Genomic DNA, 27,279 nt, shown 5'->3' with positions numbered 1-27,279 from the left:
GGAACACTGGGGCATGCAGAGAGCGAGAACGGCACCCAGCCGGAGGACTAATTTTAGGCCCTGCTCCAAAAACCACCGACAGCCAGCAACTGTTCTCAATAAATATTTAACTCTTCAACCTTAAATATTAAATATTCATTCCCCTCCAATGTCAAGCATTTAATTTAAAGAGTTGCATTTAAATCATTCATGCTTCTCCTGCGGGCTGCTCCTCCATATGGCCTGGGCTGATAATTTCTCATCCTCTTAAGACTGCACACCCATGGATCATGGGCATTGTAGTCCAACCCATCAGAAGAGTGGCAGGTAAGGAAGCTGGGGTGGGGAAGTTATTATTAATCTGACCATCTTTTGAAGATTAACTCTGAAAAATGCAGCTTTCTCCAGGAAAGGCCTGATGTGAAGCTGAGGAAGGCAGCATCTCTAAAATGTCTCGCCCCCTTTCTGGCCTCACTTTAAGAGAAACACTTTACTGCTGGTTCACTGCACAGAAGTCTCTTTCATTACTAGAGCAAGGTGCTCCCCCCCCCACAGCTGCTTCTTGGACCTCTCGGGTAAGTCTCCAGCCTACCTGGAGGGACCCCTTCCCATGCTCCACAAGTCCAGCCCTGCTTAGCAGCCGGAGAGCAGATCTGTGAGACCTGACCAGCTCTATCGAATCAGCCAAGGAGCCTGGTGTGGTCACCCTGCTTGGATGGCTATTCTGCATTTGTAGAAACAGGCTTGTGGAAATATTCACAGGTGGCAATGCAATCTACCCTCAGTTACAGAAATGTATGATGAAAGAGGGGGGAATGAGGGTATACACAGGCACATACAGAGAGATGGATGGATGGATGGATGGATATCCTAGAGATAGATATTAACCTCCTGTACAAGCAGGAGACCCTACACCATTTCTGAGAGATGGCAATCCAGTCTCTTCTTGAAAGCTTCCAGGGATGAAGCTCCCACAACTTCTGAAGGCAAGCTGTTCTATCCAAGATAGATGAGAGAGAGAGAGAGAGAGAGAGAGAGGGAGGGAGGGAGGGAGGGAGGGGGAGGGAGGGAGGGAGAGAGGGAGGGATGATAGATGATAGATAGATAGATAGATGATAGATAGATAGATAGATAGATAGATAGATAGATAGATAGATAGATAGATGATAAATAGGCAGACATATGATAGAGATATAGATTAATGATACAGAGAGACAGACACACAGATATTTATGGATGATAGATGATAGGCAGGCAGGCAGAGAAACAGACGGATGATAGATATAGATGATAGATAATGGATGATATACAGACAGACAGACAGACAGATAGATAGTAGATAGATAGATAGATAGATAGATAGATAGATAGATAGATAGATAGATAGATAGATAGATAGATAGATAGATAGATAGATAGATATGATGGATGGATGATAGATATGGATGATAGATATAGAAGATAAATAGACAGGCAGGCAAACAGACCGATGGATACAGATGAGAGAGATGGAGATATATACAGAAGATAGACAGCTATATAGATATATGCGGGAGGGTTTGCCCACATCCATGATGCACAGAACTCCTAACGCCTCCATCATCCGCGCTCTTTACAACTAGACCGGCTTGTCCCCTCCCCCCCCCCGGACACGGACACGGACACACACACACACACACACACACACACACACACACACACACACACACACAGCGCCGCCCGGCAGCAGCGTCGGAGATCCGGACCGGACGCCCCTTTCCTCGCCTGCCCTCACCCACCGGTCACTGGGCGGACGGAGCCAGCCCGGCCGCCTCCGCCGGCATCATCCTCCTCCTCCTCCGCGTCTCGGCGGGTGCAGCAGCGGTGCCGGAGGTGCTCGGCCGCGCGTCGACGGCTCTCTGGTTAGGCAGCGGGGCAGAAGCCGAGGCGAGCCGCGAGCGGGGAGGGCCAGCACCGCCCCCCGGCCGGCGCGCTTCGCCCAATCAGACGCCGCACCAGCCCGCACCCCGCAGTCCTTCGCGCCCCCCACCCCCAGCCGCGGTACCTTCCTGATCACGCCCCCCCCCCACACCGCTGCGGCGGAGGTGGGGTCTGAGACCCCGCCCCCTCCCGGCCGGACCACGCCCCTCCACGGCAGATAGACAGGTGCGCTCCGCATCACCTTAAGCCGCGACGTCTCTTTTGCCTAACGGTACTTCATCTCTCAGCAGGTGACCTTGAAGGTCGGGGGGGGGGGTTTGAGAAGGGAGACCACCAGGAGATGTCTGGCTTGTCATCTCCTGGTGGTCTCTTTTCCAAAATCCAGGGGGAAGTGGGGGAAGGGGCATGGGAAGAAAGATCCGGGAAGGAAGCAGTGTCCCATCACAGCTCTTAAAATAATGCTTTTATATTTGATTAATGCAATCCAATTAATTATTTTATCAAGATCATTTTGACGCTGATTTTGGTCACCGTGCTACAAAAAAAGATGTTGAGACTTTGGAAAAAGTTCAGAGAAGAGCAACTGAAAAGATCAAAAGCCTGGAGACTACAAAAACTGCAGGATTTGGGTTTGGCTACTTTAAAGAAAGAGGGATGCGGTGGCTCAGTGGCTAAGACGCTGAACTTGTCGATCAGAAAGGTTGGCAGTTTGGCGGTTCGAATCCCTAGCGCCGCATAACAGAGTGAGCTCCACTACTTGTCCCGCTTCTGCCAACCTAACAGTTCGGAAGCATGTAAAAAATGCAAGTAGAAAAATAGGAACCACCTTTGGTGGGAAGGAAACAGCATTCTGTGCACCTTCGGCGTTTAGTCATGCCGGCAACATGAACACAGGGGCATCTTCGGACAGCGCTGGCTCTTCGGCTTTGTAACGGAGATGAGCACCGCCCCCTAGAATCGGGAACAATTGGAACGTAAGTGCAAGGGGAAGATTTATCTTTACTTTTACCTTTAATCTAAAGAATTAGGGGTGACATGATAGCAGTATTCCAGTATTTGAGGGACTGCCACAAAGAAGAGGGAGTCAAGCTATTCTACAAAGCACCAGAAGGGCAGGACAAGAAGCAATGGGTGGAGACTAATCACGGAGAGAAGCAACCTGGAATTAAGGAGAAACTTCCTAACAGTGAGGACAATTAACCAGTGGAACAGCTGGCCTCCAGAAATCATGGCCGCCCCATCACTGGAGGTGTTTAAGAAGGGACTAGACAGCCCCTTGTCTGAGATGGTATAGATTCCTCTGCTTGAGCTGCGGGCTAGACTAGAAGACCTCCCAGGTCCCTTCCAGCTCTATTCTATTCTAAAAATAAATATTAAACCAAAGAAAATACAGGCAGCAAAGAGGACTTTGTATATGCATGTAGTCCTCAGTTTACAACATTTGTTGAACGACCATTCAAACTTAGGATGGCACTAAATTTTTCACAATTATGACCTCTGCAGTAGCCTTGTGATCATGTGATCAAAATTCAGATGCTTGGCAACAGTTTCATATTTATGACAGTTGCTATATCCCTAGATCATGTCTTTTGCAACCTTCTGACAAGCAAAGTCAACGGGGAAGCAAGAGTCACTTAACAACCGGGCGACTATCTTAGCAACGGCAGTGATTCACTTAACAACTGAGTCAAGAAATGTCATCAAATGGGGCAAAACTCACTTAACAGATGCCTCACTTAAGAACAGAAATGTTAATTGTGGCTGTAAAGTGAGGACTGCACACACTCCTATATTTGGATGCAGAGAATATACAGTACTTTGTGTACAATGTAAGGAAATAATTTTTTATTATGATAAGCAGAAGCCGGTATAATGCACTTTTAACAGTTAAGATGGAGTTAATAAAATTCAGATAAAGCGATGACAATCTTGAATGCTTTCCTATAATTAGAGAGGTAATAAATTTGACAAATAGCATCCAGCCGGGCCTAAAACTTGGCCAAATGCCTAGTAGGATTGGCAAATCCTCTCCCGCGTGGCCGTCATATCTAGGTGGCCTACACATGCATATATATAAAATAGATGTGGGGTTATATTAATTGTAATATTATGTAGAAAGCTTTTAAAAGCTTAAATAGCTTTATCATCATCATCATCATCATCATCATCGTTCTAGCCATTGTCTATACATCACAGGATGAAGGCCTCTTCCACATGTTTCCAATTAATACAGTTCTGAGCTTTCTTTTGCCAATTGGGGCTGCCATACTTGCTGTAGGGAGGTGTGGCTCAGTGACTAAGACACTGAGCTTGTTGATCAGAAGATCAGCAGTTTGGCGGTTCGAATCCCTAGTGGCCCGTAATGGAGTGAGCTCCTGAACCTGTCCCAGCTTCTGCCAACCTAGCAGTTCGAAAGCATGTAAAAATGCAAGGAGAAAAATAGGGACCACCTTTGGTGGGAAAATAACAGTGTTCCGTGCACCTTCAGTATTGAGTCTCCATGACCATGGAGATTGTCTTCGGACAGCGTTGGCTCTTCATCTTTGAAACGGAGATCAGTATGGCCACCTGGAGTCGGGAACAACTAGCACATATGTGCGAGGGGAACCTTTACCTATACTTGCTGATGTCATCCATTCATCTTGTTTTAGGTGTCTTTCATGGATGCTTTTGATCAAGTGGGATCCATTCCATGACTGCTTTGGTCCACCTGCCATCTGTTCTTCTTCCTATGTGACCATCCCATTTCCATTGCATTCCTTTTACTCTCTTGATGGCATTGTATACTTTCTTTTGTTCTCTAATCCATGTGCAGGTCTTTCTATCTTGTCTTGCAATGAGGAGCATCCCAAAGGTGCTTTTTTTTCAAGAGGCAACTGGACTTTCTGGTTTTTCTTTGAAGACATTTCGCTTCTCATCCAAGAAGCGTCTTCAGTTCCGGCTGGATGGTGGGGAATGGAAGGGTTTATAGTCCTTGCAGACAGATGGACATTTGCATTCTTTTAGAGAGCTGTTTGAGGCCATCTGGAGGTTTATCTGTGTCCTCAGGGTCACCTGTGTGGTACAAATGGGTATGGATCCTTCTTAGAACTACTGGAAGGACTAAGTTATAGGTTGGAGATAGATAATGACATATCCCTCCCCCTCTTTTGAGAGAGGGCTGCTCAATTTTGACATAGATGGCCTCTTTGATCCTCCCTTTCAGGAACTGAACAACCAGAAAGTCAATTTGCCCCTTGAAAAAGCCCCTTTGGGACAACCATGACCTGGATGTCAGAGAATCTCTATAGACATGGTTGATGAGTAGAGTAGAGTAGAGTAGAGTAGAATGGAATAGAAAAGAATAGAGAATCATGAATAGAATAGAGTAGAAACAGGAATAGAGTAGAGTAGAGCAGAGCAGAGTAGAGTAGAGTAGAATCAGGAATAGAATGGAGTAGCAGAGCAGAACAGAGTAGAGTAGAATCAGGAATAGAATACAATAGAGTACAATAGAATAGAATAGAATAGAATAGAACAGAATAGGAGAATCAGGAATAGAATAGAGTAGAGTAGAGTAGAGTAGCATAGAACAGAACAGAACAGAACAGAATTATTTATTGGCCAAGTGTGATTGGACATACAAGGAATTTGTCTTTGGTGCAGATGCTCTTAGTGTACATAAGGAGAATAAAAATACATTCATCAAGAATAAAATACAACACTTAGTGATAGTCAAGGTTACTAATAAGCTATCAAATCACATTAGGAAACAAATAAAAACAACATAAATGAAAAATACAAGCAACATGGTTATAGTCATAAGTGGGAGGAGATAGATACTAGGAAGGAAGAGAAGAAGAATAGTAATACAATCTTAGTATATTATTTGACAGTGTTGTGGAATTAGTTGTTAAGCAGAGTGATGGCATGCAGGGGGAAAACTGTCCTTGTGTCTAGTTGTTCTGGTGTACAGTGCCCCACAGCGTCATTTTGAGGGTAGAAGTTGAAACCATGTCCATGATGACATACATCAATTGTTAGGTTAGTGTCCATGTTTCACTGGCATATGTTAGAGCAGGAAGCACGGCGATCGAAAACTTTTGTCTTTGGGCATAGGGGACGATTGGTCTTGAAAATTATGCTTAGCTTGCTGAATGCCTGCCAATCATATTTAACACGCCATTCAATTTCCTTTATTGTATCACCTTCCATTGAGATCCCTTGGCCAAGGTCTATAAATAGCCCTGTAGATAAGCTTATTCAAAACACTGCCATTATTGGATAGCCAAATTTTAGCTGCATGACTTTCAGAGGGGCTGGTTGATGGAGAAAATTGGGGTGCGTGAAGATCAATATTATTTATTTAAATTTATTAAGGTACTAGCTGAACACCCACGTTCCGCTTTGAAACTGTGTGATCGGGCTTGATAAATCAACATTTACAGCTTGAAAATTGATGACTAGTTATGATCGGCTTCTCTCCTTCAGGCTTGCCCTATAGAATCCTCCGCCATTCCTATTCCCTTCTCTCCCTCAGGCTTGCCCCACAGAAACCTCTCCTATCTTGTCCCCTTCTCTCCCTCAGGCTCCACTTCAGACTCCCAGCCAGCAGGGAGTTTGGGGAGGGGGAGTAGAACTCCTTAGCATCAGAGCGTGTTAATAATAACATAAGAAATACTAATGATCTGATGGTCATTTCGAAAAATTCCTTTTAAGCGAGCACCTAGAAGCCAAAAAGAACATAGGTGCCACATTTCAGGTTTGTAGACTTTATGGTTCTGGAGATTTTGTGATGGGGTGTGAGTGGTTCATAAACACTGGCATGGGGAATTCTAAGAGAGTTGAAGTCTAGACAAGTAGTCCTCAACACACAACTATTCATTTAATAACTGTTCAAAATCACAATGGCACTGGAAAAAGTGATTTAACAACCATCTAGTCCAAAACACACACCCTGCCCAAGCAGGAGACCCTACACCATTTCTGACCGATGGCAGTTCAGTCTCTTCTTCAAAGTTTCCAGCAACGAAGCTCCTACAACTTCCAAAGACAACATTTGTTCTATTGGTTGATTGCTCTCACTGTCAGAAAATTCCTCCTTATTTCTAGGTTGAATCCCTCCTTGGTCAGTTTCCATCCATTATTCCTTGTCTGGCCTGCGGGTGCTTTGGAAAATAGCTTGACCCCATCCTCTCTGTGGCAACCCCTCAAATATTGGAAGGCTGGTGTCATTCTCCCCTGGTCCTTCTCTTTACTAGACTAGCCATACTCGTTCATTGTATAGTTTAGCCTCCAGTCCTCTAATCATCCTGGTTGTTCTTCTCTGCACTCTTTCTAGATTCCCAACATCTTTTTTTATAGTGTGGTGACCTAGTTTTGATGCAAGTTCTAGGTGTGGACAGATAGATAGATAGGTAGGTAGGTAGGTAGGTAGGTAGGTAGGTAGGTAGGTAGGTAGGTAGATAGATAGATAGATAGATAGATAGATAGATAGATAGATAGATAGATAGATAGATAGATAGATAGATAGATGATAGATAGATAGATAGACAGACAGACACAGATGATAGATGATAAATGCTAGATGATAGATGGATGGATGGATGGATGGATGGATGGATGGATGAATGGGCGGACGGACGGACAGACAGACAGACAGATAGGTGTGTGTGTGTGTGTGTGTGTGTGTGTGTACACCCTGGAACTTTTTGAAGTCACAAACTGCAGAATTTTAATTGAAGTTGCAGTTTTCCTGTCATTGTTTTTGTGTCTGGGTGAATCTTCTTCTTCCAATGAGATCAGGGGTCCTATAGGCAGGGCTATGCTGGAGGGGGAACTTAAAATACTGCAATAATTCATGGGATGGTATTTTAATGGCTTTTAGTGCCTCCAATGTACAGTATTAATTGCATCGTTTGTACTCAGCTGCTGTTTTTGAGCACTGGGTAAAACTTGTCTGGACTTGGAAATGAAGCAAGATCAGGTCTAATTACTGCTTAGACTGGAGCCTACCAGGAAATCTCAGGGCTTAATCTAAGTTGTGGCATTTTTTAAAAAAAAAAATCCCACGCAAAAGCAATAATAAATTATGTTTGAACTTTTGCAAAGAAAACTATGTGAAAATGGATTAAAAGTCAACAGAAGGCGAGCTGGAACAGGAGAAAAGGAGAAGTCAGCTCTCTGTTCCTGATAATAGTCCCGGATGTATGACCACAATTGAGCCCAATATTTTGGTTGCTAAACAAGACACGTCTTAACTGAGTTTTGTCCCATTTGATGACTGTTCTTGCCACAGTTGTTAAAAGTGCTACTTTCAGAGGGCTCCATTTATTCACAGTTGCAGCCAGAAACAGGGTACCTGCTTGGGTCTATGACAATTTGCCATGGCCAACTCACTATGGCCAACTCACTATGGCCAGCTTGCCATGGTCAACTCACTATGGTGAACTGGCCATGGCCAACTCACTATGGTCAACTCACCATGGTCAACTCATTATGATGAACTGGCCATGGCCAACTCACTATGGTCAACTCACCATGGTCAACTCATTATGATGAACTGGCCATGGCCAACTCACTATGGTCAACTCACCATGGTCAACTCACATGATGAACTGGCCATGGCCAACTCACTATGGCCAACTTGCCATGGTCAACTCACTATGGTGAACTGGCCATGGCCAACTCACTATGGTCAACTCACCATGGTCAACTCACATGATGAACTGGCCATGGCCAACGCATTATGGCCAACTTGCCATGGTCAACTCACTATGGTGAACTGGCCATGGCCAACTCACTATGGTCAACTCACCATGGTCAACTCACTATGATAAACTGGCCATGGCCAACGCACCATGGCCAACTGATCTCTAGGACTGACAGATTTGATCATCTTTCAGTCAAAGGGACTCGCAGGAGTCTTCTCCAGCACCAGAATTTAAAGGCCTCAATTCTTCAGCACTCAGCCTTTCTTATGGTCCAACTTTCACAGCCATCCATTGCAACTGGGAATGTTAGCATCTGTTAGCATTTGTTAGCATCCCACTAATTTTATTTAAAACAAGTGGTCCTATCTTACATCCTGTAATTTTTTTTAAAAAAACCTACCATATATAATGAAAGGACAGCGATAATAAAAATCAATTTTAATACCCAGAGGAATCCAGATCATGTTGGAAAGGAAATGAATACTCCATCTAATGAGCTGGAACCGATCGACCTTTGGCAGTAGGTCTGCATTTTTTAAATATGTATATATTTTCAATCTCCAAGGTGATGTTATGTCATCACAGAAGTGAGTGGGCAACTTTTGCAGTAGATTTGGATAATAGGTTAATAGGAAAAGTAAGGCCAGTCCATACCTTATGTCTCACGTTCTTTGATTTGGAATGCAAAAATGAAATATTCATTTTTTTCTACAGCTAGATAATTTCTGCCAGATTTTAACGACTGAAATCTTATTTTGAGGACTAGGAAGAAAGAGTTGGGGGACTGGGAATATTTCTCCCAGATTTTGGAAGAAGAGATTGGACAACCATTTGTCTGAAATGGTATAGGGCTTCTTGCCTGAGCAGGGGGTTGGACTAGAAGACCTCCAAGGTCAACAACTCTGTTGTTGTTGCTGTTGTTGTTGTTGCTGCTGTTGTTAAGAATACCACTCTATAAAGCCCTAGTAAGACCACACCTAGAATACTGCATCCAGTTTAGGTCACCATACTATAAAAAAGATGTTGAGATTCTAGAAAGAATTCAGAGAAGAGCAAACAGGATGATTATGGGATTGGCGGCCTATAAATGTCAAATAAATGACTAAATGACTAAAATTGGAGACTAAAACATACGATGAACGGTTGCAGAAACTGGGCATGGCTAGTCTAGTGAAGAGAAGGACCAGGGGAGATTACGATAGCAGAGTTCCAATATTTGAGGGGCTGCCACAGAGAGGAGGGGGTCAAGCTATTTTCCAAGCCACCCGAATGCCAGACAAGGAATAATGGATGGAAACTGACCAAGAAGAAATTCAACCTAGAAATAAGGAGGAACTTTCTGACAGTGAGAACAATCAACCAGTGGAACAAAAGTTACCTTCGGAAGTTTTGGGGGCTTCATCACTTTCAAGTGAGACTGGACTGTCACTTGTCAGAAATGGTGAAGGGTCTCCTGCTTGAGTGGGCGGATGGACTAGATGACCTATAAGGTCACTTCCAACTCTGTTAATCTGTTAATGCCTCAGCAACTTGAAAAAGGGGGACACGAGATAGAAGAATTTATTCCCACACACCTACCTTATCCTAGATCTGATAAAAATTAACTCCAAAGTTTGTGTTTTATGATAAGGCACTACAGGTAGTCCTTGACTTATGATCATAATTGAGCCCAAAATTTATGCTGCTAAGTGAGACATTAGTTGAGTTTTGACCCATCTATTAAATCTGTTAATCTTCGATTCACAGTCTGGAACTGGTAAAATCTTAACAGTTCAAGTCCTAACCAAGGACCTAAGAGCTGATAAGGAAATATCTGGGTGTTGTACATAGACAGTTCTGAATGGTTTTTTGAAAGTCAGAATATTTTGTAAGTCTGGTAGATACTTTGGCCCATAAGTCCAAAAGGATTTCCTGAATTTATTGGGCAACATCACATGGACTTTACACAACCCATATTTTAAATCAGGGGGGGGCTGATTTTGTCTCCTTTGGCATCTGCTTGTACCAAGTGTAACTTGTGATTCTCAGAGTCTCTTGAGAAAAATTAATAAGAAAGGTTCAGAGCTACAGGAATTTCAGAAATTGAACTGTGTACTGAAGACTCTGGCTTCTACAGGAGTAGAGCAAGAGAGCATTGAAGGAAAAAAAGACACAAGTCCAGTGAGAGGGAGAATATTACAAAGAGACACAGACTAGCCTCTCACTCAGTTCCATCAGATAAAAGAGGGGGGAGGAGGAAAAGGAGGAGGAGGAAAGAAAGAAAGAAAGAAAGAAAGAAAGAAAGAAAGAAAGAAGGAAGGAAGGAAGGAAGAAAGAAAGATGAAAAAGGAAGAAAAAGGACAAAGAGGAAGGAAGAAAGAAAGAAGGAAGGAAGGAAGAAGAAGAAAGAAGGAAGAGGGGAGAAGGAGGAGGAGAAGGAGAAAAAGAAAAGGAGGATGAGGCAGCTTTTGGTGTGCAGTACCCTTATATGCTTCATATTTAGAACATCTGAAAGTTCTTTTTAAAAAGAAAAAAGAAAGTAAGTAGAAAGAAAAAAGCATTTTGGCCCTAAGGTTTGTTCATATCAGGCTCAAACAACCAAGAATAACATGTGGAGTTACTTCAGTATTATCCCCCAGTATTATCTGCCTAAAGACAGAATCTTGCCAGATTGAAGAGATTATCTGCAATAACTATAGACATACCCCTGTGAATTGCTAGGGAACATCACCAGACATTCCAGCTGTGGTGTCTCTTTGCCCTCTGGAAAGGAGCCCCTCCCACCAGCAACTCTGGATTACATCCCACCATACCTATGAAAAGGAGGGAGGGAGGAAAGTAGGAAGGAATTTTCCTCTTTTGCTATTATGCCAAAACCCATTTGTGACAGATTTAATTAAACTACAAAATTTGCTTCCAGAGAATGCCGGCCTGCCTGCCAATTTGGTTGGCTTTAAAGAATTAAACCCATCCATGAGGTACAAAGCTATCAGTGGCTGCTAATCAGGATGATTCAAGGCCAGTTGTCAGATGAGAAGCACCATCCAACTCAGAATACAAGGGGGAAGTGCTAGTTTGTTCAAGTCCTACATGTTAGAGATATCAGGATATCCCTGAGGAAAGCAGAACACTGGATTAAGTCAAGACTTTTGGCCTGATACAAAAAGGATGGTTCTTCTGTTGAAGGAAAGTGAAAATCATACATAAGTATCAGCGGTGGGTTTCACTTATTTTTACCACTAGTTTGCCCCACGCGTGCACACCTTCCATGCATGGGCCTGACTTTTCACGCATGGGCTTTGCTCCCCCACGCACCTTCCACTTATGCGCCCGGCCTCAAAAACGTGGCTAAATAGGACCACATAGAGCCATCTCTGCTACCAGTTCTCCCAAACCAGTCTGAACTGGCTGAAGACCACCACTAGTCTGTAACCCGTCAAATGCGCGTTTGACAAAAGCGCGCCGGAAAAAGCGCGGTGCGAAAACAGCGAAGACGAAATTGCAGCCACAGAAGCGCGCCGATAAATGTGCGCCAACAAAAGCGCGATTAGGTTCAGGTAAGGGTTAGGGTTAGGGTTAGGATTAGGGTTAGTGTTAGGGTTAGGGTTAGGGTTAAGGTACGGGTTAGGGTTAGGGTTAGGGTTAGGGTTATTACGTTGTATTATGTTGTTTGTTGATGCCGCGCTTTCGTCGGCGCGCATTTATCGGCATGCTTCTGTGGGCGTGATTTTGTCTTCGCTGTTTTGTTGCGGCGGTTTTGTCAGCGCGCTTTTGTCGAGCACGCATTTGTCGGTGAACCCACTGAGTCAAGTATGTTGGCTTTGAAATAAACCCAGCAATCACTTCCATGATGGAGAAGTGCACAATGGGAGATTCAACATGAACTCAAGGGCAACATCCCTCATGCTACGTAGCTCCAGCTACTCATCAGATGCCAACTGCTGGACCCCTACGAAGCTCACAGCATTCCCTTCACCCAGCATCCCTGCTCCCCCCTTCTTGGCCATCAAACAGGTAGTCCTTGATTTATGACTAAAAAGAAACCTGCCCATCATAATTATAAGTCATGACCATCATAAATTGGGTCACCTGTATGACCGAGCCAATTTTATGGCATGTTTTGTGTCTATTGTTAAGCAAATACTACAGTCGTAAAGCAAACACCCCAATCTTTAAACAAACCATGGATTTGCTACACGCTGGTTTTTGCCAAAGACCAGAAGTCGTTTTTCAGCAATACCATCATAAAATACTTATTCTTTATTTATTTGGCCAAAGGTGGTTAGACTCACTCTCTGGTACACAAGCACAAAAAGCAGATGTGTGACTGTGGTACATTGCAAACAGCTATGAATGTAGGCCGCTTGTTGAGCACCAGAAATGGGGTCAGGTGAAAATGGAGGGTAGCTGCTGTGGGACCTTCAGAATGATATCAGAAGGACCACCAGGGACATCCATCAGAACTTCTAATGATTACTGAGCAAGCGGTCATAACTCAAGGACTTATCTGTAGCCAGTTTGTCTGCTCCCTTCAAGAGCACACTCTGTGAGAAAGAGTCAACACAACAGAGCATCTTTTCCACTGAGCTGGAGGTTTTTTGGCTGGAACTAAAAGAAAAGAAGACATGGAGAAGAAACGTTCTCAAGATAGCCCATCAAAAGTTTCTCCAGGCTAAATGAATCTGGAGCAGGAATTGTGGAGAGGAGTCGGATGGACTGTAGTAGCCTCAAGCTCACTGTTCCTTCTTCACAGTGAGAAGTCCTTGAGAGCTGATCATCTATAGGCTCTTGATCAAAGTTTTGGAGAAGGTCTTAAATCTTAAAAATGAAGATTTCATGTTAGAAGAATTGTGTTGTGGCCCGCCAGTGGCCAGCGGAGCTGACAGCAGATTCAGACAGTGGCGAGGTTGGGGAGGAACATGGGCCAGTCCGGGAGTCTGGGGAAGGCTCTGATGAGGGCTCTGTGTTGGAGGCAGAGAGGAGGCCAGAGCCGTCTGACAGTTATCAGTTGCCTTCGGAGTCAGACATCAACGAGGCAGAAGAACAGCTGGAGCCTGTTCCCAGTGTGCGCCTGCACAGAGCTGCCAGATGAAGGGAACAGCTAAAGAACAGGGGCCAACTCAGGAGTAAAGGACGATGAATGGCCCTTCCCAGAGGAAATAAAAGAGGAGCCAAAGGGGAGTGGAGTTTGCAGGAGACAATTCGTTCTCTTCATTGGTTCGTGACTCTCCAACACTCCTTGCCAAGTTTTGCAGATATCAGCCTGTCAGCTCTCCAAGCCAGATATGATCTGTGACTGTAAATCCTCTCTTGGAAGGCTTTGCTGGAGGTGAACGAGCAGAATTCACAGTAAATTAATAAAAAGGGTTTTTGTCAGGACCAGGAGTTCGCCTCATGCTCTCGGGAAGCCTCGCTCAGAATAGCAATATAGCAATAGCAGTAGACTTATATACCGCTTCATAGGGCTTTCAGCCCTCTCTAAGCGGTTTACAGAGAGTCAGCATATTGCCCCCAACAATCTGGGTCCTCATTTTACCCACCTCGGAAGGATGGAAGGCTGAGTCAACCCTGAGCCGGTGGGATTTGAACCGCTGAACTGCTGATCTAGCTGATCTAGCAGTAGCCTGCAGTGCTGCATTTAACCACTGCGCCACCTTGAGATGGCTCCATGTGACACCAGAAAGGAGAAAGAGGCATTGAGCTGTAATAAACTACCAATGGATTATTTCCAGTCACTTTTCTTCAAAAAAGAATCTTGAATAATTCAAGGAATCCTTAGAGTGAAACAGGGGTAAAAATTGATCTGATTGCAAATCATCTCCCCTGACTATCTGGGGACTATCAGGATCGGGTGCATAGAAATATTGACCATGCTGATGATCAATTTTATTTCTCTATCTGTTCTCTATTTATACTTTCCTCCACCCATAAATCAAGAGGCATCTGATAACTCCTTTTCGGGTGAATAAAATTTAATTACAAGGTATAAACTTTCATGAGCTCTCTAATGAAATCTGTGAGTTGGGAAAGATGCTGCCGAATTCCTTATTTGGGGGGAGGGGTACCATAGAGTAATAATATATTTCATCTAAAAAAGAGCCCAGAATTGTACAGAAAACAGCAGTAATGCATGCATACAGACAGTGCAAAAACTAAGTGAAAATGTTACCTTCCCACCCCCAACTTAAATCCCAGTTAAAAGTCACAATGATGATTTAAGTGACAATCCTCTGGTTATTTTCCGCAGCAAGGGCTTAGATAAATAAGCATAAATAAAGCTTTGCATAGACCTATCCAAAGGAATATATGTAGAACAGTTTGCCTCCTGAAGTTCTGGAGGTCCATCAGTGGAAGGTTTCAACCAAGGATAGACAGTTCTATGCCTAGGAGGGTGTGAGGATTCCTGACCCTTGGTGGGGGGGTTGGACTAGAAGTTCTCATGATGCCCTCCATGTCTAGGATTCTACGATTCTTAACTGCCTTCCAGAAATGACTTTCCAGAGATCATAGCTGCCATTGTTCTTGTTCTTTCAGATCATGAACAAGCGGTGGCGAGAACTGAAGAAGGTCTATTTTGAAGGAAGGCCATGGACCAGAAATGGCCCAAAGTCGAACTCTTGGAGGAAAAGGTCCCACGTTCCTCATTATTCGTAGTCAGGGGATCTCTCATCTGCTTGGCAGTTGTCCCAATCTCGCAGTAGAGCTGTCAATGAAAACAGAAGATCACAAAGCATCACCAGGTCACTGTCAACCGAATCAGCATCTAATCTGAGATGGCCCTCAAGGTTTCCTAACCTTTGCTCAGAATAGAAACATCAGCAGCTGGTATACCAGACAAGCTCCCACTCACCCCTCTTGAATTTTTTTTAATATCAAAATTTAATCTCAGCTGAAAAATTCAATTACATCCTCGCTCACACACTGACTCTTTAACTCCTTTTATCCAACAAATCTGGGTCTCCATTCGCTTCCTCCGTTCATCTGCTTGTTTTCCTGCTGTTACTCACTTCTGCCTCTGTAATGGATGCATGAGAGGAAGGATCAGATATTACTCCATCACGGGCTGGTAAATGCCATTTAATAAATGAGAACTCCCCCTTTACCAGCTACAAGTGGTCCTTGACTTACAAGCACTAAATAGAATAGAATAGAAATAGGAATACAAATAGGGTAGGGTAGAGTAGAATAGGAGTTAGAGAATAGAATAGAATAGAATAGAATAGGAGTTAGAAAATAGAATAGAATAGAATGGAAGCTGGAAGAGACCTTGGAGGTCTTCTAGTCCAACCCCCTGTCTAGGCAGGAAACCCTAAACCATTTCAGACAAATGATTATTCAATCTCTTCTTTAAAACTTCCAGTATTGGAGCATCCACAATTTCTGGAGGCAAATTGTTCCACTGATTAATTGTTCTAACTGTCAGAAAATTCCTCCTCAGTTCTAAGTTGCTTCTCTCCTTGATTAGTTTCCACTCATTGCTTCTTGTCCTACCTTCAGGTGCTTTGTAGAATAGCTTGACTCCCTCTTCTTTGTGGCAGCCCCTGAGATATTGGAAGACTGCTACCATGTCTCCCCCTAGTCCTTCTTTTCATTCAACTAGACATGCCCAGTTCCTGCAACCATTCCTCATATGCTTAGCCTCCACTCCCCTCATCATCTTTGTTGCTCTTCTCTGCATTTTTTCTAGAGTCTCCACATCTTTTTTACATCGTGGCGACCAAAACTGGATGCAGGATTCCAAGTGTGGCCTTATCAAGAAACCCAAATGTCTTTGTTAATCAAAGTTGTTAAGTTGCCCAAATTTTATGACATTTTGCCAGAGTTCATTGACAAATCATTGTAGCCGTTAAGTGACTCATACAGTCTTTAAGTGAAACCTGCTTTTCCCATTGACTTTGCTTGCCAGAGGTCTGCTTGGAAGGTCATAAGTGGTGACTTCCCCCAGGATGCTGCATCTATAGCTATTTGGATGCCAAGCAACCAAATTGTGATCATGGTACCGCGGGGACGCTATATTGGTTATAAGTGGGAGGACTGGTTGTAACTCACATTTTTCAGGACTTATAACTTTGAGTGGTTACTAAATGAATGGTTGTAAGTCAAGGATTACTTGTACTCAGAGTAAGGTAGAGGTGTAACTGCTGAGCAGTGGTTGACCAACATTCTTAAAGATCCATCTCATCTTGCTCACCCTTTTTTAAAACTATTATCATCTGGCAGATGGTACAGGATAATAAAATCAAGGACAAATAGGCTGAAACAACAGCTTCTATCCCAGAGCAGTAACCATATTGAATTCTACTGTATAGTGCAATATTAATGCAATATCAGGGGTGTTCAATTTAATTGTATAGAATGTGAAGGATGTATGTTATTGTTTTTAGTTTTTATGTATAATGTACACTGAAGATGGCATTTAATTTCATTGTACAAGGTGCAACGACAATAAAGTAAACTGTTAATTTTTAAATTATGGAAGCCATGTTGTGTCTCTCCATGGGCAAATAGTCGGCAATATAAATTTAATAAATAAATAAATTAAGCTATTAAACTAGATCTCACTAGGGCAGGGCACCACAAATAGTTCAGATTCAATGTTGTGCTGAGGGACCTTTGTTTCAGTTCAGATCAAGCCCCTACATGGCCAAGCAAAGTCAAGTATAGAGTGATGGTCAAAGCAAGATACAATCATAACTTCAGCACCTTGGACAGGGTAATGTTTGTGCAAGACTTGGAAGAAATCTTCCTTGCTTTCTAGTTCTGCCATCCTCCCATCCTGCCATGTTGGGTAGTAATAGCAGAAAAGAAACTGGTCTTGCCTACAAATGGAACTTACCATCTCTTGTAGCACTTGAGTTGTTCTCCAACAGTTCATTGCCTTCTGCGATCAACATTCTGGCAAGTTCTGAAGGGAGAAGGGTAGTCTCTGAGACATCTTTTGTCTTGTCCTCATCCTCTTGGCTGTCAATCCTTAGGAGGGAAAATGTGATCATTTGTGAATTCCTACTTCGTAGTCTCTAAGTGTAATGGGCTACGAGAATAACCTTGGGAGATGGAAGACCCTCAGCCTAGGCAATGGTCAGATGAAAGCTATCTGAGTCCAGAGAAGGAATCAGGTTGGAGGAAGGATCTCAGAAGGGACCTTGCCTAGTTTTCTGGAAAGTAAAGGTAAGAGCAGGGAGAGAAAGAAGCGCTTTCAGACTTGCAAGATTCTATTGCTAGTATTATAAAAGTAGTATTAATATTCTCGGTTTTGGTTTCATGCCTGGACTATCTAAAAGGGCTATTGCTCAGGGAAACTGTGAAGAAACCTGTACGTATTCAACTTTGCTACTTGCATTATGAAAGAGCCAGTTTGGTCTAGCGGTTAAGGCAGCAGGCTAGAAAACAGGAGATTCAGGAGTTCAAGTCATGAGTTTTGCAGTAACCTTTCCCTGGAGTGGGGAGGGAATGGGTATTTTACAGTATCCTTCCCCTGGAAGAGAATGGGGATTTTGCAGTAACCTCCCCCCGAAGTGGGGAGGGAATGGAGATTTTACAGTATCCTTGCCCTGAAAGGGAATGGAGATTTTACAGTATCCTTCCCCTGGAATGGGGAGGGAATGAAGATTTTACAGTATCCTTGCACTGGAGTGGGGAGGGAATGGAGATTTTACAGTATCCTTCCCCTGGAAGAGAATGGGAATTTTGCAGTAACCTCCCCCCGGAGTGTGGGGGGAATGGAGATTTTATAGTATCCTTGCCCTGAAAGGGAATGGAGATTTTACAGTATCCTTGCCCTGGAGTGGGGAGGGAATGGAGATTTTACAGTATCCTTCCCCTGGAAGAGAATGGGGATTTTACAGTATCCTTCCCCTGGAAGAGAATGGGGATTTTACAGTATCCTTGCCCTGGAAGGGAATGGAGATTTTACAGTATCCTTCCCCTGCCATGCCCACTAAGCCATGCCCGCCAAGCCACACATGCCTACAGAACTGGTAGTAAAAAACTTTGAATCCCACCACTGCTGCACACGTGGTAAGAATGAAGCTCAAGGAAAATCTTACCTTTTGTGGGGTAAAGAGCAAGATGAGCTCAGTAATCTGTGGGCATGCTGGTTAAAAACAAAGAATGAAAAAGGGAGTCAGCATTGCAGAAAAGTGACCTCATCCGTACTAGCAAACATCTGTTTTGTTTGCTGAATTATTTTTTAATTGAAAAATTTGCTGAATTTTTAGGGCTCCCTTCAAGAAGGACACATTTTTTTCACTTAGAGGAAAAATAGAAACAGAAATAATTTAAGAAGGTCTTACCTTCTTACTCTCAGTGGCGCAGTGTTAGAGTGCAGTACTGCAGGCTACTTCTGATGATCACTGGTTGCCAGCAGTTTGGCAGATCGAATCTCACCAGGCTCAAGGTTGACTGAGTCTTCCATCCTTCCGAGGTGGGTAAAATGAGGACCCAAATTGTTGGGGGCAAGAGGCTAACCCTATAACTGCTTAGAGGGGGCTGGAAAGCACCGTGAAGCAGCATATAAGTTTAAGTGCTATTGCTAAGTGCTAAATCAAAGTTCAAAATTAGATGAAGGTCAATCTTTTCAGTGCTAAAGTTCAGCTGCAAAAATGGGGGGGAAAAGTATTTGTCTCCCAACCTTTAATCTTTGGGCAAGAGGTATGTTTTTAATGGAAAAAGTGAACACTTTCCCACCACCAAAATAAGGATATGCATGGTGGTGTTGTCAAAGTTAAAGGCAGATAGCAATAGCACTTAGATTTATATACCACTTCACAGTGCTTTTACAGCTCTCTCTAAGCGGTTCACAGAGTCAGCCTCTTGCCCCCAACAATCTGGGTCCTCATTTTACCTCTGAAGGATGGAAAGTTGAATCAACCTTGACCCTGGTGGGATTCAAACCGCTGGCAGTCGGCAGAGTTAGCCTGCAATACTGCATTCTAATCAGAGGGTGGTAGCCTGGAACAGATTACAGGCAGCCCTTGACTTACAATCATTTGTTCGACAACCATTCAAAGTTATCATCATCATCATTTAACGACCCTATAATCCCATGCAGGGTGGAGTCTTGGCAACTGAATGGAGCTAGCAGAGTGTTTACATGGCCGGATGCCCTTCCCTGTCGCCAATGCAGAGTTTTGTTCAGCAGATCTATTCTCACTGTGCCCAGAGCAAGAAGTATCTGCCTCTACCTAGGATTGAACTCATAATGTGAGATTAGAGCTCCACCTCTAACCACCCCACCACTCTGTTCAGTTATAGGTAAAGGTAAAGGTTCCCCTTGGACATATGTCCTAGTCATTCCCGACTCTAGGGGACGGTGCTCATCTCCGTTTCAAAGTTGAAGAGCCAGCGCTATCCAAAGATTTCTCCGTGGTCATGTAATTGGCATGACTAGATGCCGAAGGCACATAAAATGCTGTTACCTTCCCACCAAAGGTGGTTCCTATTTTTCTATTTACATTTTTACATTCTTTCGAACTGCTAGGTTGGCAGAAGCTGGGACAACTAACGGGAGCTCACTCCATTATGCAGCACTAAGGATTCAAACAGCTGAATTGCCAATCTTCTGATCGACAAGGTCGACTGAGCCACCATGACCCTATTCAAAGTTATAATACCCCTGAAAAAAAATGTGTCTCAAAGATGCTTTTTCGAGAGGCAACTGGACTTTCTTGAACTTTCCAGAATGTCAGATTGCCTCTTGGAAAAGCATCTTTGGGACAGCCATGACCTGGATGACTGAGAATCCCCATAGATATTTACAACCTGTGGATTCAACGCCCAGAATTCCCGAGCCATTCCCAAGAGCGGGCCTGGCTCAGGAATTCTGGAAGTTGAAGTCCACAGGTGGTAAAGGAGCCACAGACTCCCACAGACTCATCTAGACCTGGATTGAATCTGAACAGGTCACCTGAACAAACAAGAGCAGTTTCCGGTTGTAAAGTTCCAGATGTTTCTGCGCAACCTCAGACTTCTGCAGCTGTTCGTTCACTGAGGACAGGTGCTTCTTCAGTTCTAAGGCATCACTCTGATTTTGGGGGGGAAATAGAAAAAGAGAGAAAGGGAGAGAAGGACAAGGTTGGAAGAGAAGATGATTAGTTTTAGACTTGACACAGGTTTGCTCACCTGAATGTTTACAAAATCAGTTTTGCTCCAGAACCAAAATGTTAGTAAAAGCATGAGGGTGACACACAAGGAGGGGTGTGGTGACCTAGAGGTGGCGATCTCACCTCACAATCAGAAGGCTATGAGTTTGATACTAGGTAGAGGCAGATATTTCTCTCCTTGGGCATACTGAGAATATATGTATCTGTGAACAAAACTCCACATTAGCGACAGGAAGGGCACCTGGCCATTAAACACTGCTAGTTCCATTCAGGTGCCCTGACTCCACCTCTCAAGGGATGATGGGGTGGTTAAAAGATGCTGATGCTCACACAGAGAAGTGTTTTTATTCGAGTCCAGAATAGTTATAAAGCCAGATGCCATCCTTAGGTGAGTTCTACTGTTTTTATTATACACTGTTTTTACTTTCGTTCATCGCTCTGGATTCCTACAAAACTGACTGCATTAATTTAGGGAGAAAAAAAATGTAAAATAGTTTTGTGGTTATTTGGAAACATCTTCTGGACTTTCTGCATGAAAGAAAAAAATGTGAAATTTTGACTTTGCATCTTGACAAATAAGTGGGTTATTGTTATAGAAAGGGCTGGTGGTTATTATTTAGCATAACTAAAAAGTTGATACTATAACTTTATTATGTATCTTACTGCACCAAAACAATAGGAAGTCAATCCTTTTGGTTTCTTTCTCCCCCCCCCCCCCTGCCTTCACTCACTTTATCTCCTCTATTCCCTTTCTTTCCTTTTCTGTTTTTCCATCATCTTTATTTCTATTGGTATTTTATTATTTATTTCTATTTGTATTTAACTCCAAGCAGGTACTGTCTGTTAGTTGAGAAGATGCTCAATCACTGGAGGTTTTTAGGAAGAGACTGCACAGCCATTTGTCTGGAATGATACAGGGTCTCCTGCTTAAGCCTGGGGTTGGACTAGAAGACCTCTAAGGCAGTGTTTCCCAACCTTGGCAACTTGAAGATGTCCGGACTTCAACTCCCAGAATTCCCCAGCCAGCATTCGCTGGCTGGGGAATTCTGGGAGTTGAAGTCCGGACATCTTCAAGTTGCCAAGGTTGGGAAACACTGCTCTAAGGTTCCCTTCCAACTCTGTTATTCTGTGAACATTCCTGTGCATAGGCATGGATAGCAACAAATTGATTTAATGGATCTTCAGATATGGACCTGATCTTCCATGCCTGTCATTTTCTTGAGCTATTTAAGGTACAGGTAGTCCTCGATGTACAACCACAATTGAGCCTAACATTTCTGTTACTAAGTGAAACATTTGTTAAATGAATTTTACCTCATTTTATGACCTTTTTGCCACAGTTAGAATGAGAATAGAATGAGAATGAGCTGGAAGGGACCTTTGAGGTCTTCTAGTCCAGCCCCTGCTCAAGCAGGGGAACCTATACCATTCTCAGACAAGTGACTGTTTAATCCAGTCTCTTCTTAAAAACCTTCAGTGATGAAGCACCTACAACTTCTGGTGGCAAGCTGTTCCACTGGTTAATTGTCCTCACTGTTAGGAAGTTTCTCCTTAATTCCAGGTTGCTTCTCTCCCTCATTGGTTGTCTGTCTGTTTGTTTGTTTGTTTATTGGATTTATATGCCGCTCTTCTCCCAAAGGACTCAGGGTGGCGTACAACATTAAAAAAACACATATTACACAAGTTAAAAAGGAAATTAGATAGAGTATCCAAAAACAAACCCAATTAATATTAACAATAACATTTGAAAAATTAGATTAAAATTAACAATTAAATCAATCATTTATTTTATTTTGTTCAGGCCAGGCTGGCTTGCTGGAAAAGCCAACTTTTTAGGGCGCATCGGAAGGACCGGAGGTGGGGGATTATGCGAAGCTCCGGGGGCAGCTCATTCCAGAGGTTGTTAAGTGAATCTCTGCAGTTATTTAAGCTAGTCCCAAAGTTGTTAAATGAATCTGGCTTCCCCATTGACTTGGTTTGTCAGAAGGTCGCAAAAGGGGATTGCATGACCCTGGGTCACTGCAACCATCATGAATATGAATCAGTTACCAAGTGCCTGAATTTTGATTATGGGACTGTGGAGATGCTGCAACGGTTGTAAGTGTGAAAAATGGTCATAAGTCCTTTTTTCAGTGTGGTTGTAACTCTGAACAGTCACTAAATGAAGTGTTGTATATCGGGGATTACCTGTCCTGCTTTTTCCAGTGACTTTTCAGAATAAAGGTAAAGGTTCCCCTCACACATATGTGCTAGTCATTCCTGACTCTAGGAGGCGGTGCTTATTTCTGTTCCAAAGCCGAAGAGCCAGCGCTGTCTGAAGACGTCTCAGTGGTCATGTGGCTGGCATGATACAATGTTGAAGGCGCACGGAACACTGTTACCTTCCAATCAAAGGTGGTTCCAGTTTTTTTTCATTTTTATGTGCTTTTCAACTGCTAGGTTGGCAGAAGCTAGGACAAGTAACGGGAGCTCACTCCGTTATGCAGCGCTAGGGATTCGAACCACTGAACTGCCAACCTTTTTGATTGATAAGCTGAGCGTCTTAGCCACTGAGCCACCATGACCCTTTTTCAGAATAGGCTAAATTTTGCTTTTCAACTCTCTCAAATGGGATACCATAGTTGCCTAGTGATTGTTAATCAAAAGGTGTAAAAATGCTCCTGCTGGAAGCAGACTCAAAACACAGCTGGGCACCATGAGCCAGACAGGTGGCGAGACAGACAATAGAGCACCTGTTAGTAAATATTATTTCTACCTGGTGTGGATGGGGGGGGGGGATGTCTGGATTTTAGAGCAAGCTGTAAACTATATTTTCCTGGCCCAGCAAAGACTCCAGTATATGGCATGGAGTTAATGACACTGACTCGCCCTATAGGGGTGTAAACAGTGGTGAGATTCAACCCATTTAACAATTGGTTTGCCAAAAATGTGAGTGCATCCCCTGACCCAGCCGAGGCAGGCGACGAGCGGGCAGAGGTCTGGGGCAAGGCCAGAGCCAAGGAATAGTGCATCTCCCAACCTGGCCAAGGCAGGCGGCGCCTCTGGGGCAAGGCTTGAGCCGGGGAATGGTGTATTTCTGATCTGGCTGAGGTGGGCAGCAAGTAGGCAGAGGCTTTCGGGCAAGGCCGGAGCTGGGGAATGGCATCTCCCTTGCCCTAGGCGAAGGGCGAGCGGGTGGCATGCTTACCTTTGGTGAGCAGAGCAGGCGAGGCATGGAGATTAGCTGGACTGCATAGCAAAAGGAAGATAATATATAGGGCAGGGTGGAGTGGGGGTGGGACTGGGCGTGGCTAGCCAGTGGTCAATATTACCAGTTCTTCGAACTGCACAAAATCATAACAACCGCTTTGCCCAAACCGTTCTGAACTGGCTGAATCCCACCCCTGGTTGTAACTAATAATCTGATACAGAAATTAATTTAAAACCCTGAAAAAAAGTTTAGAGCTCTAGGGTTTTAAGAGAAAAAGTTGAAGACATTCAAGAGAATGCTGTTTGTAAATCAATAAATCAGCAAGAGTAAGCCATTAACTTCCACCTGCTTCAGCCTGACCTCTGCTTCCAAAAGCTCCTTGTTCTTCTTCCCCGTCATCTGGGATTTCAGCTCCATGATCTCAGCTTCCAACAGGTGGATGACTTCTTCGTAATCCTGTTCCGCGCTCTGGGCTTGCCACCGGAAGACCTCTGCAGCTTGCAGCTTGTTCTGCAGACACTGGTTCTCTTGGAGGAAGTTCAACGCCTTCTAAGATTTGGGGAGGAAGAGAAAAAGAGATGGGAGAGGTCATGGTGTATGTGAGAAAGACCTTGGGAGACAAGAGGAGGAGCTGCAGATTAGGCAACGGTTAAGATAAGAGGCAGTGGAGCCCACAGAGGAAAGCAGGTGAGGCAAACATCACACCCAAGGGACTCTCCTGGTTTACTGGAAAGTAAAAACAAAGGAAGGGAAAGTAAGGCCTCCAAGATTCTGTTACTATAACCTTACAATAAGGGGATGTGATGGCTCAGTGATTAAAGACACTGAGTATGTCTGCTATTTAAAGAGGGAGAAGGATGAGAGCGAGGATAAATCTTTGGAGGGGTGACGATCAGGGTAAACGTTTGGGAATGGTGGAAAGGAACATAGGCATGTTTGATAGAAGCCATGAATCGAACGTGGTTGAAGAAAGAAAACTATTTAGAACTGGTAAACAAAATCATCATATATCCAATTCCACTTTACAGAACCTGAATTTGATGGTGACTCTAGTTCCATCTGTCAGGAAGACTGGCAGTCCTTGAGTTACGACCAAAAGTGAGCCCCAAATACGGTATCTGTTGCTAAGCAAGGCAACTGTTAAGTGAGCCCCCCCCCCCATTTTACAAATTCTGGGCCACTTCTTAAGAGAATGACTGGAATTGTTAAGAGAATTGTGTGATCGTTTTAAGGTGGCAGGCTGAACCAAAGTAGGCCTCAAGCCTGAACCAGACTAGGGTTTCATGATATTAAGCTTTAACTGTTCATATAGAAATTGCAAGGTTTGTTTTTAGGACATAGTGCGGTTAGACACGAGTTAGAAAGAAATCTGTACATGAAATATGCTGAGGCAAAACATCTATTTCAGCCCATTTTCTGGCTCGGCTGTTAATCTGTTTGGTAGACATATATTGTCAGTTCCTCAAAATACGAGCTATGCTGGTCCGTTAGCTGACCCATGTATACTTCCTGTAACTTCCTGTAACTCAAGGGCAAATTTTAAGGGGTGTTTCCAAAACTAACAGATGGCTTTAGCTGAAAGCGATAAACTATATAAGGAATTTCCTGACTTTCACTCATTGTTCAGGCCATTCATTCTGAACCTGCGCAATAAACATTTCCTTCCCTGAAGAACTGGCTTGCGTGTCCCATCTTTTCTACAACAGTTTAAGTGAATCTGACTCACCCACATTGACTTTGCTTGTTGGAATCCATTTGGTAAGGTTACAGATTGTGATCACATGACCTCTTGACAGCACAACCATCATGAGTACATGCCAGTTGCCAAGTTCTTGAATTTTGATCAGATGGCGAAAGGAGGCTGCAATGGTTTTTAAGTTTAAAAGCTGGCCCTAAATCCCTTTCTTTGGTTCCGTTGTGACTTCCAACGGTCACTAAATGAATGGTTTGTAAGTCAAGGACTGCCTGTATGTAAGAGTTCGAGCTTTGGGAGCTGTTATCACCACCATAAGCCTTAATTCTGCACATCTTCAGGTCAATGAAACAGAGATGTGCAACCAGTCCCCATCACTGACCTGGTTCAATTTGTGATGCTCGTCTTCCATAGACTTCTTATTGCTTTCCACCGCCTTCAGGAGAGACTGGGGAGGGGAGGGAGAGGAGAGGAGGGAGGGGAAGGGGGGAAGGGGGAAGGATTACAGTGTCATCAATCCAGACAGTGTGTTCTAAAATAATAATCATAATAATCTCCATTCCGACCTGTGACTGTCTGTTCCTCAAACCATGTCAGAGTTTGGTAGCCTTGGTAATGGTGTCCTTAACTGTCAGCAAACCAGCTCATCCTGGCCATGGGAATGGAAAGTGGCCTTCTTGACATCATTTGAATAAAAGTCGAAAGGCTGACACCCACACCTTCGGGTGAAATCAGTGAGGAAGCCTAGTTGGTAGGTCTGAGTTGATCGTGGTCTTCTGCTCATCCCTGTCTTTTCCAGATAGATACAGAATCATAAAATAATAGGGCTGGAAGGAATCTTGGAGGTCTTCTAATCCAAGGATCACCAACATTTCAGATCTCAGGGACCACTAAATTCATAATTTTAAATCCTGCGGTCCACTAATATGATCTGCCTAATGACTGGATGGGCAGATGTGGCTACGTGGGCATGTGACTGGGTGGGCATGGCCAACTCAATGTCACTCACATCGAGGGGCGCCGCACCAGCCTCTACTTGCCCCTTCTCTCCCAACCACTCCTCGCCCACCCGGGCTCCTTAGGGCCCCAACAGGAAGCAGTTGTTGGCGCTAAGCAGCCACCAGGAGAAAGAGTTGGCAAAATAGCTGGCTCAGTTTAAATTGGATCTGACCGAGAAGGAGGCTCAGCAGAAGCACTTCACTGACAACTACCAGCATAGGCTTTCCAAGCAAAGGGAAGACCTGCTGGAGTGCAAGGCCAGGTACCGGTGCCTGGAGGCTCAGTGGGCTGAGATGGTCAACCAGTTCCAGGGCATGATGCAGTCCCACTGGAATGAGGCCCTCTGGCTCTTTGCCACCAGCGATGCTTCCCTCCAACCTTCGCCCAAAGCCCCACACCAGGAGGCTGAAGCAGACCCCAAGTCGGAATTTCTGCCCCCTCCGACCCCCATAAAAAGACCCCGAAAGGGGAGACTCTCTGCAGCAACACAAGTATTCATTGCACATATCCCTTGCAGGGGCCGTAGTTTGAGGACCCCTGATTTAGTGCAAAATAAATAAAAATACAAATAATTTTTCTGTGGACCACCAAAATTTTCTCATGGACCCTAATGGCTGTCCAAAGTTGTGTTGAAGGGGAACATTTGGGGGAGGTATGGCTTCATCCACTCCAAAACATGTTAGAGCTTTCCCCCCTTCCAGAAATAAAGCCAAATTTTAACCCTGA

At 43.9% G+C, this 27,279-nt stretch overlaps 2 protein-coding genes across 4 annotated transcripts in view; both read right to left on the bottom strand.

Annotated features, from left to right (window-relative positions):
* Positions 1–1,886, bottom strand: part of SEC14L5 (SEC14 like lipid binding 5) — a 69,428-nt gene extending 67,542 nt beyond the window's left edge. Inside the window, exon 1 of the mRNA XM_087728757.1 lies at positions 1,758–1,886. The gene's annotated coding sequence lies outside the window, so the exon portion shown is untranslated. The remainder of the gene's footprint in view (positions 1–1,757) is intronic.
* A 12,638-nt stretch (positions 1,887–14,524) lies between these two features.
* LOC106540301 (syntaxin-binding protein 4) overlaps positions 14,525–27,279 on the bottom strand; it is a 69,821-nt gene continuing 57,066 nt past the window's right edge. Inside the window, exons 16-21 of one of the 3 annotated variants that reach the window (XM_087729387.1) lie at positions 25,937–26,002; positions 24,207–24,410; positions 20,476–20,592; positions 18,617–18,663; positions 17,407–17,540; positions 14,525–15,273 (exon numbers count right to left, since the gene is read on the bottom strand). In XM_087729387.1, the coding sequence (XP_087585513.1) occupies positions 15,215–15,273; positions 17,407–17,540; positions 18,617–18,663; positions 20,476–20,592; positions 24,207–24,410; positions 25,937–26,002 (627 nt within the window). In that variant the 3' untranslated portion in view covers positions 14,525–15,214. The remainder of the gene's footprint in view (positions 15,274–17,406; positions 17,541–18,616; positions 18,664–20,475; positions 20,593–24,206; positions 24,411–25,936; positions 26,003–27,279) is intronic. The other 2 variants (XM_087729389.1, XM_087729390.1) reach the window with 2 other exon arrangements.

Source organism: Thamnophis sirtalis, unplaced genomic scaffold (genome assembly GCF_051295495.1).
Source record: "Thamnophis sirtalis isolate CommonGarterSnake01/CBP01778 unplaced genomic scaffold, rThaSir2_p1.2 scaffold_14, whole genome shotgun sequence".
NCBI lineage: Eukaryota > Metazoa > Chordata > Lepidosauria > Squamata > Natricidae > Thamnophis > Thamnophis sirtalis.
Note: the sequence above shows the minus strand (reverse complement) of the source record. Positions and strands in the feature narration are given on the sequence as shown.